This window comes from Oryzias melastigma, linkage group LG4 (genome assembly GCF_002922805.2).
Source record: "Oryzias melastigma strain HK-1 linkage group LG4, ASM292280v2, whole genome shotgun sequence".
In the NCBI taxonomy this organism is placed as follows: domain Eukaryota; kingdom Metazoa; phylum Chordata; class Actinopteri; order Beloniformes; family Adrianichthyidae; genus Oryzias; species Oryzias melastigma.
The window spans coordinates 11,923,419-11,936,844 of record NC_050515.1 but is presented as its reverse complement, the minus strand read 5'-3'; the positions used below and the strand labels follow the sequence as shown (position 1 = coordinate 11,936,844).

The 13,426-nt window shown below is 36.4% G+C and overlaps 1 protein-coding gene across 3 annotated transcripts in view; it reads left to right on the top strand.

Moving 5' to 3' along the window:
- The first annotated feature begins 4,342 nt into the window (after positions 1–4,342).
- tsc22d2 (TSC22 domain family 2) overlaps positions 4,343–13,426 on the top strand; it is a 32,930-nt gene continuing 23,846 nt past the window's right edge. The window contains exons 1-2 of one of the 3 annotated variants that reach the window (XM_024279076.2): positions 4,343–7,007; positions 11,691–11,904. In XM_024279076.2, coding sequence (XP_024134844.1) covers positions 5,578–7,007; positions 11,691–11,796 — 1,536 coding nt within the window. In that variant the 5' untranslated portion in view covers positions 4,343–5,577 and the 3' untranslated portion in view covers positions 11,797–11,904. Of the gene's footprint in view, positions 7,008–11,690; positions 11,905–13,426 lie in introns of those variants that run through there. The other 2 variants (XM_036211519.1, XM_024279075.2) reach the window with 2 other exon arrangements.

Sequence of the window (13,426 nt, the reverse complement as noted above, 5' to 3'; positions counted from 1 at the left end):
TCATAATCTGTCATCACCGTCCCTTCCAGCAGGCTCATGCACCGTTCCCATCTCCTCAGCCTTATCAGAAGAGGGCATGAGATTGTTTTTGTCACACAGACCTTGTGAGTCCACATCCGGATATTATGCAACTGTGTAATTCAATGATCACGGAGTTATGGCACTGGAACAATACGGTGATGTTATTTTCTGTGTCACAGTTAATGTATTTTGGAAAAGACTGAGTCTGTTCACATTGGAAAATCCTATTTAATTACTTTCAGGATAAAAATAAATGTTCTTATATATATATTTATATATATATAAAGATAAGAGCAGAAAACAAGTCACAAGTGTGTGATTTATGGAGGTTTTGAACTGAATTGTGTCACCGCCACTAAAATAAATGATAAAGGGGTAAATACTAATACTCAAAGTGAGGTTTTGGACTTTTACATTAAGCTAGATAATAGCGTCTTTCAGAAATGTATCTAAATTAGCAACTTGTTTTTGAAAGGCACAAGAGTCGTCCTTCAAACATGACATCATGAACCACTCCAAACTGTTGCATCACAATCTTGTGACAAACAGCTGAATATCAACCTCTGCTCTCGGTTGGGTTCAGATGAGTTAACATCAAGCAGTGGCCAAAGAGGAACTCTGGGCAACTGGGTCGAAATGTTGGGTCGTCCTAAAACAAAAACCAATGCCTCCCTATTCAGCATCAAAAACTGGTTCTTGAGCTCAGCTGTGACTGCAACCCTCAGCGGTTGGGTCAGATGAGGTAAACTAGTTTTGTACACTCTCATGTGTGACGAATGATGAGTCTTTTAAAACATGAATGAAATTACTGATAAAAGAGTCTGGTAAATGAACTGCTTTTCTGTCTCAAAGTATTGGATAATAACAGGAAACGGATCCTCTGACACACAAGATTTGATCAGATGTTTCAGAGTCATGAAATTTCATCCTTTGTGACATGCTCACTTTGTGGTCACACGAGAAAAGACGCTGTGTTTGTATGAAAAAATCGGCAAACCAAGCAGAACATGGCAATTTCAGGGAAATATATTGTCCAGGAATGAAATGTAATCAGTTCCTATGTTTTTGTCGCTCTAAAGTAGAGGTGTGGAGGACTATTAGAGACTTTTAGTGTTGAAATCAAGCCAGATTTGATTGATTTTAAATGAAAGTAAAGATTACAGCTGGTTCTTGAGATTCCCCAGAGAACATGACTTTGAATTGTGCACATCGGTGACTTCTGAAAGACTGTTTGGCAGAAAGTCAGCATTCAAATGAAGATAAACTGTTATATTTATGAGAATTTATTTGAATTGCTAAACAGGCTCTATCTTGCAATCTTTAATTAGATCTAACATCCACCGTGAGACAGCTTCTTCTGGACATGACTACAAGTATGCAGCTGGAGTATGTGTGACTCATAGTTACTGCTTAGCAGATAATAACGTTTTACTGGATGCATTAGTAACTACCAATAATCAAAACAACTGCCTTAAAATAAAAAAGAAAACATTTTTAGTACCTAACTCTAAAATTTGTGGGAAAATTTTCCAAATGCAAACAAACGAAACTATGACTCATTTGATTTGTTTATAAAAGAAATCAGCCACACCTTCATTTCATGACTATTTAATGTTTTAATCCCAAATAGAAACCTAATATTGCAAAACCAAATTTAATAGGATATTATGGGTAACATGATCACACCATAAAGTAGTAAAATGTTCTCATTATTATATGATCCTGTAAAAGTATATAATGGACATTCATGCATGCATTATAACTATAAATGAAGAAAAAAAATGCTTATATAAAGCACATTTGATCCTCTCAGTGAAACACATAATTTTGTGATATTTTGGGATTTATTTATTTATTTTTTTTGTTTAGACAAGTTTTTACAACATAATGTTAGGGCCATTTAATAAACAAACAAAATACATATATTTTTAATTGTGACTTTAATCTCGTAAATTAACAAGAAATATTGTCGTAAAATAGGAGAAAAAAAATCGTATCAATACTTTTTTTTTTGATGGCCCTAATACTCCGTTGTACATTTTTATTATTATGCTTTACAAAAAAACAACAATCAAATAAGTGAATTGTTAACAGTTACAACTATATTTAAATTTGAATAATAATATTTTTGGTACCACATTGTCTCTCCAGCTCTATGTGCCATCAAAAATACGTTTGAATGTCAAGTCACTATATTTTCCCCATATTTTTTCAACCTGAAAAATAAAAAATAAAAAAATGTAATTTTCTTTTCTTTTATTATTTCTATCTTTTTTTTCTTCTTCTTCTTTTTTTACAACATTTCAGCAATAAATCAGTAAATTCTAAAATCTCTGCAGTAAATCAGATACGCCTTTTAAATCATATCTTCTTCTTAGGTTTTTTAAATTATTAAAAGTACTGCAGCTTCCTTTACTTTTTAAACAGGTCTTTGAAAAAGGAACAATTTGAGGTTTCTGTCAAACTATGTTTATGGATAAATATGCCAAATACAGTATATGAAAAGAAATTTTCGCCAAATACATTTAGATTGCTTTCAGATTTTGGTTGAAAATATGTAGATTTGCATCAAAATGTTCCCTCAAAATGCAATAAGAATTTCAAAGCATTACAGAAACAACATTATTTTAATACAAAATAGACAATTACTCTGTAATCTGAGGCTCTGAGACTCTTTTATCTCTCCGTTGTGGCTCTTTGGCTTTAAGAAAAAATGCCAACAGTCTAAGTATGTATTAAGTATGTATTATGTATTAATGTTGTTAGTAAAGCACATACTTCTAATCTATGCTGCAAACAGTGTCTAGTTGTTTTTTTTTTTTAAGTATATTGCATTTACATGTAGGCTATAGATAAAAAAGTGATTCCACACAAATGCTGACATATTTATTTTGATAGTATAAAACAGGGCTCTGCAACCTTCAACACTTACAGAGCCATTCAGGTCAATTTTTCATGGGTCAAAACCCAGCTGGAGCCACAAAGTCTCAATTCATCCTTTAGAAAAATAGGACATGGATTTGTATCAATGTCAATGCTACTATTATGATAAATAAAAATTTACTTATTTTGCATTAATAAAGCATAAATATAAAGAGAAAAATCCCCTTTTAAAGAAGTTTATAACTTCTGACAGAGGTTCACATGATTTCCTTTCAAAATAAAAGACACCTTGTGTCATATAGAATCCGCTCAATGCTGCCTATGTAGTAGTGTAGTGGTCTGCAACCTTTCACATTAAATGGCCATTTGGGCTTGTTTTCTACTGATCAAAACTCAGCATGGAGCCACAGTCTTATTTTGATACAGCTGTCCATTCATTAAAATGTATTTCTTAATAATAAATATGAATTATGTTCCTTTTCTGACATGAATAAAAGAAAAATCATAAAGAGAAACTTGCATTTTTTTTAATCAAAATGTGAAATTATTTTTTACATTTGACAGAAGCTTGTATAAATTCCTTTCAAAATAAAAGACACCTTGTGCACAAGATATGTGCTTTAAACTCACAAAAGATTACACTTTTTTTACCCCATTTTTGCTGAGTATTTGAAATGTATGTATTCTAGAGAAAGCAAAGTGCAATCAAGACGTGTTTAAGTCATCAGGAATCTAAAAATCTTTACATAGTTTATCTTCGAAGTGCACCTCAGTCATAAATCTAAAAATTTAACTAATCTCAATAAAAATAATACTATTATTTTATTTTTCTTTGGCCAAAGAGTCACTATGGAGAGGTAAAAGAACAACAAGTGGCTCCAGAGCTGGAGATGGCAGACTCCTGAGGTAGTGTAATGCCAGCAGTGATTAAAAAAACAAGTTTATTTTACCATTTGGGGAAGATTATCGACAAAAATACACAAGTCCAATTCAAAAAATAAATTGGAGCCAATTGTGACATAAGGAGCACTTAGATATAGTCCAAAAATAGAAAATAAAAAATAGGAAATAGAAAAATAGAAAATGTTCAAAATTGAAAGAAAAAAAAGATTGAATATAGAAAATAAAAAATATAGAAAAATATAGAAAATCAAGAATGGAATAAATTATCTTAACAACCTTAACAGTTTGCCTTAATTCTGGTTGTGCTTTCTGACTTCCAATTGATTTTCTGATATCTAAAATTTTTAAGCTCAGTACCGTTAGTTTTTAAAAACTCAAAGCTTTATTTTTCTTCAACCAGAGAGCTGCAATGGAAGGGTAAAAGCTCGAACTGCAGGTTGCTGACCCCTGGTATAAAAGAATGACAATGCACTTAAGTCATATTGATAGAAAATTCTATGTTTGACTTGGTTTTCTTGCACTTGATTTCCTTAAAACCGGATGTATTTTATTTTGAAAGGAACTTGTGAGTGCCTCAGTAAAAAGTAAAACCCGTTATTATAGAAAAATGTAACACTGTTATATTTTTAATTATTGTAAATATTCAAAGGGCTTAATTAGACTGGATGAATTAATTCATTTATTAAGTTAAAAATGAACGGATTAATCGATAAATTAATAGATTTATGACAGAATAAAAATAACAACGTGTTTTTCTAAAAAGGTCAAGTGGGACGACGTCTCTTGCTGGGGTTTGATCGGTAAGAAGCTGGACCAAATGATTCTTTTCTAAGGTTGCAGACCCCTGCTTATTTTTTGCCTTTTAACCATTGACTGTAAAAATAATGTTCTTCTTGTATACAGTCAATGCTTTTAACGGGCGGTATGTGACCGGAAGTGACATCAGCTGTAAAATAACGAATATATATTTTTTATTTTTATTTTTCAAGTTTTAAAAGCCATAACTACAGCGATACTTAACATATTTTTCCAGGAGATGTATTTTTCAGATGTTTTTTTCTTGAACTAATTAAGTAGGTTGACCTACAATCCCATGATGCATTTGTCTTTTGCCATCTTGTCGGGTTAGCTTGCATTTAGCTCCCAATTCTTGGGGTGAAGGGGGTTTTCTGTCAGCCTGCTGTTAATAGCAGCTGCCAAAAGTGAGCTGTCCATTAAACGGAAAACTCAACAGGCTTTTAGACGTTTTTGTAATTTTAGTATTAGGTTGTACAGTATTATTTTGAAAGTTGTTAAATTTGTTTACATCATGACGTTGCACACGCTTCTACAGAGGCAGGAAAAACTAGCCGACACTAGCTAACTTGGCTCACTGGTGAGAAGTACATGCATCGCTGGGGAGGAAAAGTGGACCGGGAGACTGGGCCCGAAACGGAGAAAAGTACCGACGGGAGTTGCTGAACAAGATTTTTAACAGGAACTCGGTTGTTGCTTTTTGTTGTGGCTTTTAAAAGGACAAACTGGGAATTAAAAGGCCAAAAGAGCGGAGCTTTCAGTCGTGTTTCGTCACAGGACTACAGAAACGCCTTTGGACTTTTTTCTGGTTCTGCCCTCGCCTGTCACACTTTTATTGGACAGCATTGACAGAAGAACAGTGCGGAAATGTGTTGTAAGGGTACGTGTTTTACTCTTATCCTCCAACTGTGAGTTGTTTCGCCATTAGCGCAGCATTTCTTTTCATCCGAGGGGTTGAATATCTTCGTAGGCAACATGTCGAAAATGCCAGGAAAGAGAAGTTGCTTTCAAATTACAAGTGTAACTCAGGCTCAGGTGGCGGCCAACTGCCTACCCGATGACCCAGAGAGCCAGGACGATCCGGACGAGTCGCGGACAGAGGACATGCCACCAGAGGCATTTGACGTGTGTCGGGTCGATCAGGGGGCGTGTGCCACGAACTGTTCAGAGGAAACTTATGGAGGAGATTCTCTGCCGAACCCAGCTCTTATGAATGGTGGGTTTTATCTCAAGAGTTCAGCTTCTGGTCGTCTAACTCCAAGCATGCCTGCTTCGAACCTTACAGCTTCTTCTGTGCTCACCAGTGTGGCCCAAACTGCTCCCAGCATTAGTTATAGCTCCCGTTTCAGAGTCATTAAGCTTGACCATGGTACTGGAGAGCCCTTCAGACGGGGCAGGTGGACTTGTATGGAGTTCTATGAAAAAGATTCTGACTCTAATCGGACTGTGGACAGTCTAAAGTCAGCTGTCAGCCTCGATCACAGTACTGATCGAGACAGTGTCTTGGGGGCCACCAGCAATTCTTTTGTCAGCAGCAGTACATCCTCTGCACAGGGTTTGGAGAGCACTACAGATAGTGGCTACTTTGCTTCTGTAGGGAACCCCTCCCACTCCTACAATTCAGAGTCCCAGCAGCAAGACTACAGCTTGTCTCCTCGGAAAGGGAGCGGAGCAAGTGCCTTCATGCCCACCGGGTATGCAACTACTGGATCACTGCAGGCTAAACAGGCTCAGGTCAATGTGCAGCCCATTACTCCTCAGACTTTTTTGTCTAACAGCCTCAATGGTGTGCACCACGGTTCCATGCAACAGATGTCACCAAGTATACCTCCTGCTACTCAAGCACAGCAGCTCGACTATTCTGCTCATCCCACTGGGCTCTCAGACTATCATCAACCACATTTCGGCTCTGGTACCCAGAACCTTCCCCTTACGTCCTCCGTGGGGCTGTCATCCAGCCACATATCCTCACCTCAAATCACTTCTCCTGGTCCAACTAAGCGAAGGGTCGGTTCAGAAACAGGCTCAGCTCCATCTGTTCTGTCTCCCATCCACACACAACAGCAGCCTGTCAGCCAACCTCAGCTTCCAGGAGGATTAGGCGTTGCCTTACCACTCTCCTCCACCACCAACTTAAGTAGTGGTGGCCAGAATGTGCCTCTTTCAATGACCAGTGCAACCAGCATCCCCCAAGGTGTGTCGGGCCCAATGCCTAGCTCTCATGGAGCAGCAGTCCATCAGCCAGAAGATAGTAGGCAAAAAATGGAATTTCTACCTCAGCATATCTCCACAGTTGCTCGACAGGATGGCATAAGGACTCCCATAACTGATGGCTTCGACCTGAAAAGATCCCCTGTCAACAACCTGTTCAACATTCATATTTCCATGGATGTTGATGACGAAAGGTAAGAATTTTCAATCTGAGGATGTTTTTAAACTGCATTGGGGATCATTTGGTTATCAAACCTCTGCAGATTTTTAATGATTTTCTTTTTTTTTTAAATCTGAGATGAAAAAAATGGTTACAGGTAATGGGTCACGTAGAAGCTGCAGGTATGAATGTGGAACTTTGCCCTCATACTAAACATTCTTGTTTCATTCTGCAGCCGTGTGGTCATACTCATCACAGCGGTGTATGCCTTTGCAGAATGGTATAACACTGTATTAAACTTCCATTCAAATATTGACAGTGTTTTGTCAGGGTTTTTTTTTTTTTTTTTTTGAGAATCCCCCTGGATAAGTTGCAGGCAGTGCAGTGGCTGTGTTTTTTGTCACTGAAAACGGAAAAACTATTTAAACCTAACTTTTTTTTTTTCTTTTTTTTAAGTTCATGCATCTACAGATGGCATACTTGTAGTGAGCAGTTTTCCCAGTCTCCCAACTTGAAACCATTTATAAATACAGCCTCGTCTATGGCACTTTTCTTATGTACACACTCTATTTAGAGTTTGTGGAATGGTCTTCACGAGCTAAAAAGTCCCACTCAAACAGTGAGGGTTCCTGCTGCTGCAGCAGCCAAGAATAATCTCGTTTTCCGCTGGCATCCAGGCACGTCTGTTCTGTATTTATGTAGGCCCTGTTTTATCACTGTTCTTTTTATGAATGATGTCCTTTTTGCATGTGCTTAATATTGTGGTAGTACTGACTTTTATGATCTTCAGGCTTCATATTTACGAAGCTGATTATTGTTTACCAAAAAGCTTTAGCATCCTTGTTGGTATGTTAATGAATAGAGGATGCTTAATGAATCTGATTCTGATGCAAACATCTCGTAAATTATCTTGTGTGTGTCTACATATGTGGTTGTCTGTGAGAGTTGTGGCAAATTTTGTTCAAACTAGCACTTTAAATAACTATTTTCAGTTTATTAAAGATGGCATGAATGATAACTTTGCTGGCTTGTTTTGTTTAGGGTCCCACTCTGATGAAAATGATGTTTTAAACCTGTTGTTGCATTTTTGTGATTATGGAGGACATATGTTAACAAAATCAAGCTTAATTTTTCATTTATGAGTATTTATTTATTCAAATTGTTGTAAATCAGGATCAGACGAAAAATGAAGTTGGAAAAAGATTGTATTTGTTACATAGAAAACACAATGGGCGGACCTCAAGCTCCCTGGCCTAATCCATTCCGATCCTTCTACTTGTAGAAGAGTAGAGCCATGTAAATCTTTGTTTTCCTTGTCTGTGCTGATGTCTGGCTCAAAATTGTACAGCTGGATAGCTCCAATATTGTTCGCCTTTTTTATTGCACCGGTAATGTTATAATGAGGCTGTAAGTTAGCAGGAGAACAGAGAAAAAGGGGGCGGGGTTGCCCTGCACCAGCAGTCCTGGCTGCAACACTGAGGCAAATTTCTTAAAACTTAAAGTTGCTCTGCCAAAACTATGTTTTAGAAAACGACATGGTGTTTTTTGATTTTGGCTAAAAATGACATAATCATAAGTAAAAGACCACTGGGAACACTTACAATAGATCAACAGATTATTGAATTGGGAAAGGAATTGCGTCAGATTTTAAAATTTTCATTTAAGTCCTTAAAATATACTTGGAAAAAAATAGCTTTTCACATTAATGTGAAAGAAATGAAAGAATTTCATTTTATCTAATAAAATACTGGCTAGTAATTCCCTTACTGCAAATGTGTGTTAAAATCCTTTTTTTTATTTTTAAGGCCTAAACAGTACCAATGCGGAAGTTTTTTTTATTTATTTTTTTTGTATAGGATTAAGTGGAGGCTTTTTCTGTTCAGACTCTAGTTGACCTTTTAAGCTTTGATCTTGCACCTATTAGGGACTCCTTACTCTTGCTAGCTACAAATACTTGTTTTACTATCCCACAGTAAATGTCAATTAATGGTACAGTCAGGACTAAAGGTTTTTATCTGAATTACATAATTTTAATGTTTTATTATTAGTGACACTTATAACCCCTAACTTTACGATAACTTCACAAAGCACTCTCATGTCCTCAACAGGTAAATGACTAACATTAACATGTGCTGTTTTGGTTAATGTTTATATCTGATTCCCACATTAATATTGTTGATAAAATACTTTGTTGCCTATGGGGTAAGCCTGTGACGCATGTTTGACAGTTTGTGAACAGGAGAAAGTCATATTCAAGACAAAGAAAAGTTGTATTCAAAAGAGACATGTTAAACGTCAAACTAAGTGTTGTGTTCATATTTTTTCTGCAAAGTTGTGCACAAAATATAAATGTATGGACAACTTTGTATTTATGAAAAGGAATTTCTCTTTTTGAAAACAAAATATTATTTATGAATACATTTCTTTTTTAATTTTGTCTTACCCCATAGTTGCCATTTGTATTAGAGAAAGCTGTCACTGATCTTGATATTTGTGTGCAACGTTCTTCAACACGTCCTTGCACTGTCTGTAAATTGTCAACTTTTCCCCTCTAAATTATTTGAATTTCCTTGCAGTACCAAATATGCTGATGTATATCCATCAAGTAATGCAAAACATCAGCTAAAAATTTAATATTTTTGTGTCTAGTTGTATCTTGGCATCCTTTTTTGTTGTCTGCCTTTTTTTAACAACCCTGCTTGGGGAAAATGTGTGCAGTTTTAAATATGATCAATTCCAAGGAAAATGTTTGTTTGGATTTTTATAAATCAAATAGAATGTGTTCTTGACACTAGTTGTATCACTTGGTGGTGATCCTACTTCTATTAGTAAATTTGGACGACGGCATCCCTGGATGTCCATTTTAAGTAATGTTTTGGGACCCAAAGTCAAGTTACTAACAGCAAACTTGATGTCAGCTGTTCTTTAAATGCCTCGTAACCCCGTTACTTCTTGTGAATGGGTTTGTGTGCACACACAAAATATTTGTAAAATCAATGTGGCAATTTGTCAGATTTTACTCATTTTGGCTGAGGCCTGTAGCACAGTGTGTTATATGAATGAGCTCAGCTCTGCTGAACAGTCTGGTCCAAGAGTCATTGTTCTGTTTCATCTAAGAGGGCATCACAAAAGTAGAGAAAATCTTTGTGGGGGAGGACTTAACAGTTCACAATGATTTCCCCTCTGCGTGGAATGGTTAGCCTCCGTATTCAGCTATCTCTTTCTGTGCCAAGAAAAGGGATGATGGAATCTTTTTCCTCTTTTTTTTTTATTTCTTTTTATTTTTACTTCAGTCTAATTTCTTTTTTCTGATACTTCCAACCCCGTGTTATTGTCTGTGTTTACCTATTATTTACCATAGTTTGTTTTTAATGCTTAGGTCATACTTTAGAATTTAAAAAGGAGAAGTTGATTAACTAGCCACAAGTCTAGCTAGTTATGAATATTAATGTATGTCAAATGTATTGTTCTAAGCTAAAGACATTAAAAGTTCTGTATCTTTAATCCATTCATTCATTTTTTGTTGTTGTTTTTGTATTATTTTTCTTTAAATATACCTTAATTTTTTTTTATTTACGTTCTTGCTTGATGTTATTTGAATATCTTATGCTAGTCACGTTTCCTCTCATTTTTTTTCTCAAGGCATTTCCTTTGACCCATTTCTTTTACCCTTTTTTCTTTGACGTTAAAACCAAACCCGCCCAAAGACGTAAATGAAAAGCAAGTACGGTATGTGTCACTTAAGTTTGACAAGTTGTAGCACAAGGTTATCATGCTTGAGTGACTATAAGGTAGTTTTCATTTGTAATTGTTCGCACCTCTAGGCTTCCTTTAAAATTACTCTGCTTTACTTGTACGATTGACTGACATGCGTAAGTGCTGCTTTTAAGTGATTTCTTTTTTTTAGGGGCTAGAGGACAGTATGTACGCATGTGTAACAGCTAGGACAAAATAAGTGCTCCAGCACACCTTGGATCGCTGTTGAAACGCAAATGACTGACATTGGCAGTGAGATCTGTCTTTTATTATAGAAAAAAATAGGAAAAGAAAAGCAGATAATATGACACAGGTATAAAACACAGCATATTAATTTAAAAAGAAATGTTAAAGCTCACAGTTTTTATCATTGGGAGGGTGGTAAGTTCTAACCTCTTTAATAGGAAACTCTCTCCAACTTTTTTACATGTTCAATAACTCAGATAAGGGGATAAGTTGTTGCATAGAGCAAATTTCCTTCTGCTATCAATTTGGCATTGCTGTTTCTTCTTTAACGGAGTTCAGTGTCTCTGTTCCTAATTCTCCAATGTAAATTGAGCGCCACACATGGTACTGTTTTGTGGTTCCAAAAACACCAATGACGTACATGGGTACAAAGTGTACACATGCATAGGCACTTGGTGTCCTGAAAGCCATGAGATTGTCCAGTTTCCTTTTACTTCATTTCCATAGTAGCAGTAAGAACCACAGTGTTCTATCTAACACGTGGTTCACGATACAGATAATATTGTGATGTCGTAAATTCTGGATTATTTATAGAGTAATAAATATAGTTTTTGGAAGGTGGAAGGATTTCTCCCATTAAAGTGACCATAAACTGGTCAAAACTTTCAGTGAGGGAATTTCCTTATTTTGGATTATTATGGATTCTGTCCCCTGGGATACACCCACAGTTCCACAGGTTTTCCGCATAAAGATCATTACCTTCCTGTGTTCATAGGTGCTTCAGAGGTCCTCCAGCCTCCAGGTCTTCAATGAACTGTCATCAACCAGAAACTGAGATGCATGGAGTGTTTAGGAAATGCCCATGTGAGCTTAAACCTTAGGCAAATACCTCACTCAGTTCCATCTTGGCAGCACATTTAGTACAGGTAGTTCCTGTAGTTGTTGACATTGTTGCTTTGAAATAAATCTCTCCATGTTATCCTAACACTACGTTCTAATTTTTTCAAATGAAACTCTGTTTTTGTTATTTTTGTTTCCTTAAACTTAAAGCTAGAATCAGGGAGCATGTAGTGAAAAGCAGTTTTGCTTTAAGCAGATAAGCCTGATGTAATCGGCAACTCAGTGAATTTTGGTCAGCACAAAAAAAGAAGACAGAAATACCTGCTGTTAATATGCTCTTGTCCTTCTTATTTGATTGCAAGCGTTTGATGTCAGTTTGTAATTGCTTTAACACATGCCCGATTCATTTTCCCTTCTAACTGGCTGTCAGACTGAAAACACTTTTGTTTGCCTGGCAGCAAAACACTTCTTACAAGCTGTCTAAAATAACAAGTTCTGCACAAGGTCTTTTATGCCTCGTTCCGGACTGGACTGGACCGCGCTAGACTGGACTGGACCGAGCTAGACTCGACTTTTGAGCTTTCCATTACAAAATTGACCTGTTAAGCAGGACCGACTGGTACCATTTCTGGGCCTCCACTGGTCGTAGGTCCGTATAAAAATAGAATGGACTTCATTGGGGCGGACCTTCTGTCGTCACACGATGTAACCCATTGATTGGTGGAAATGTTTTACCACAACAGCAAGCGTCCGACCAGAGCTTTTCCCGACTTAAGATCCAAACCGAAAGTTTTGTCCTCTTTTATGTATTCTTCTTCGTCCCCCGCAATCTCCTTCAAAGAATAATCATTTTTTTACACACAGTATTCCCCTTTATTCGCAGGGGTTGGGGAGTGTAGACACGCCAAATCCACGAATACGGAGAACCCCTCATCCCCTGTTTCCGTCTAGCATAGAGTCCAGCTTAGTTCATAATAAACACCTGCTCCAGATTATAATTACCCTCGTTATCTTTTTAATTTTCTGTCCATTTCTGGGTCAGCTGATGCAGTTTCTCCTTCGCTCTAGTAGCACCGTTTTGACGCGCAGCTACGTCATCGTTCTACACCTCACATGCGCTTTGATGGTCCAACACTCAATGAAAACATTCAATTGAATTGTCCGGTTCGTACCGCTCAGTGGAAATGTGGCATTATTGTGAAATACGTACATAAAAGAGGTTAACATTGTGCTGCTGTGATTTGATAAAATCGTGTATCTGAGTGCACTGTTTAAGGCTAACAAAAACTAATAAAGTTTAATATTTTAATTCTATTTTCTAAAGTTAAGCTTTTTTTTTTTAGTTTCTTCTAACACAATCAGCGATTCTACTTATTGTAAGAGTTTTTGGAATCAGAGGTGAGGTGTGAGGATCTAACTTGTCAGGTTTAACATTTTAATATTCGTTTATATTCCAATGTTAAGTACCAATTAAAAACTTTTTTTTCTGAAAAATTGATTAATTTTTGTTGAAAATCTTTGTCAATATTGGTCCAATTTTGATTGATAACTATAGCTTTTTTTTGGGATATGGAACTGACTTTTGCCTCACAAAGCAAAAAAAAATTCTAGGATAGAAGACCTATGAGTTGTAGTGGACCTGCTTTTTCTGATATTTATACATTTATTAGC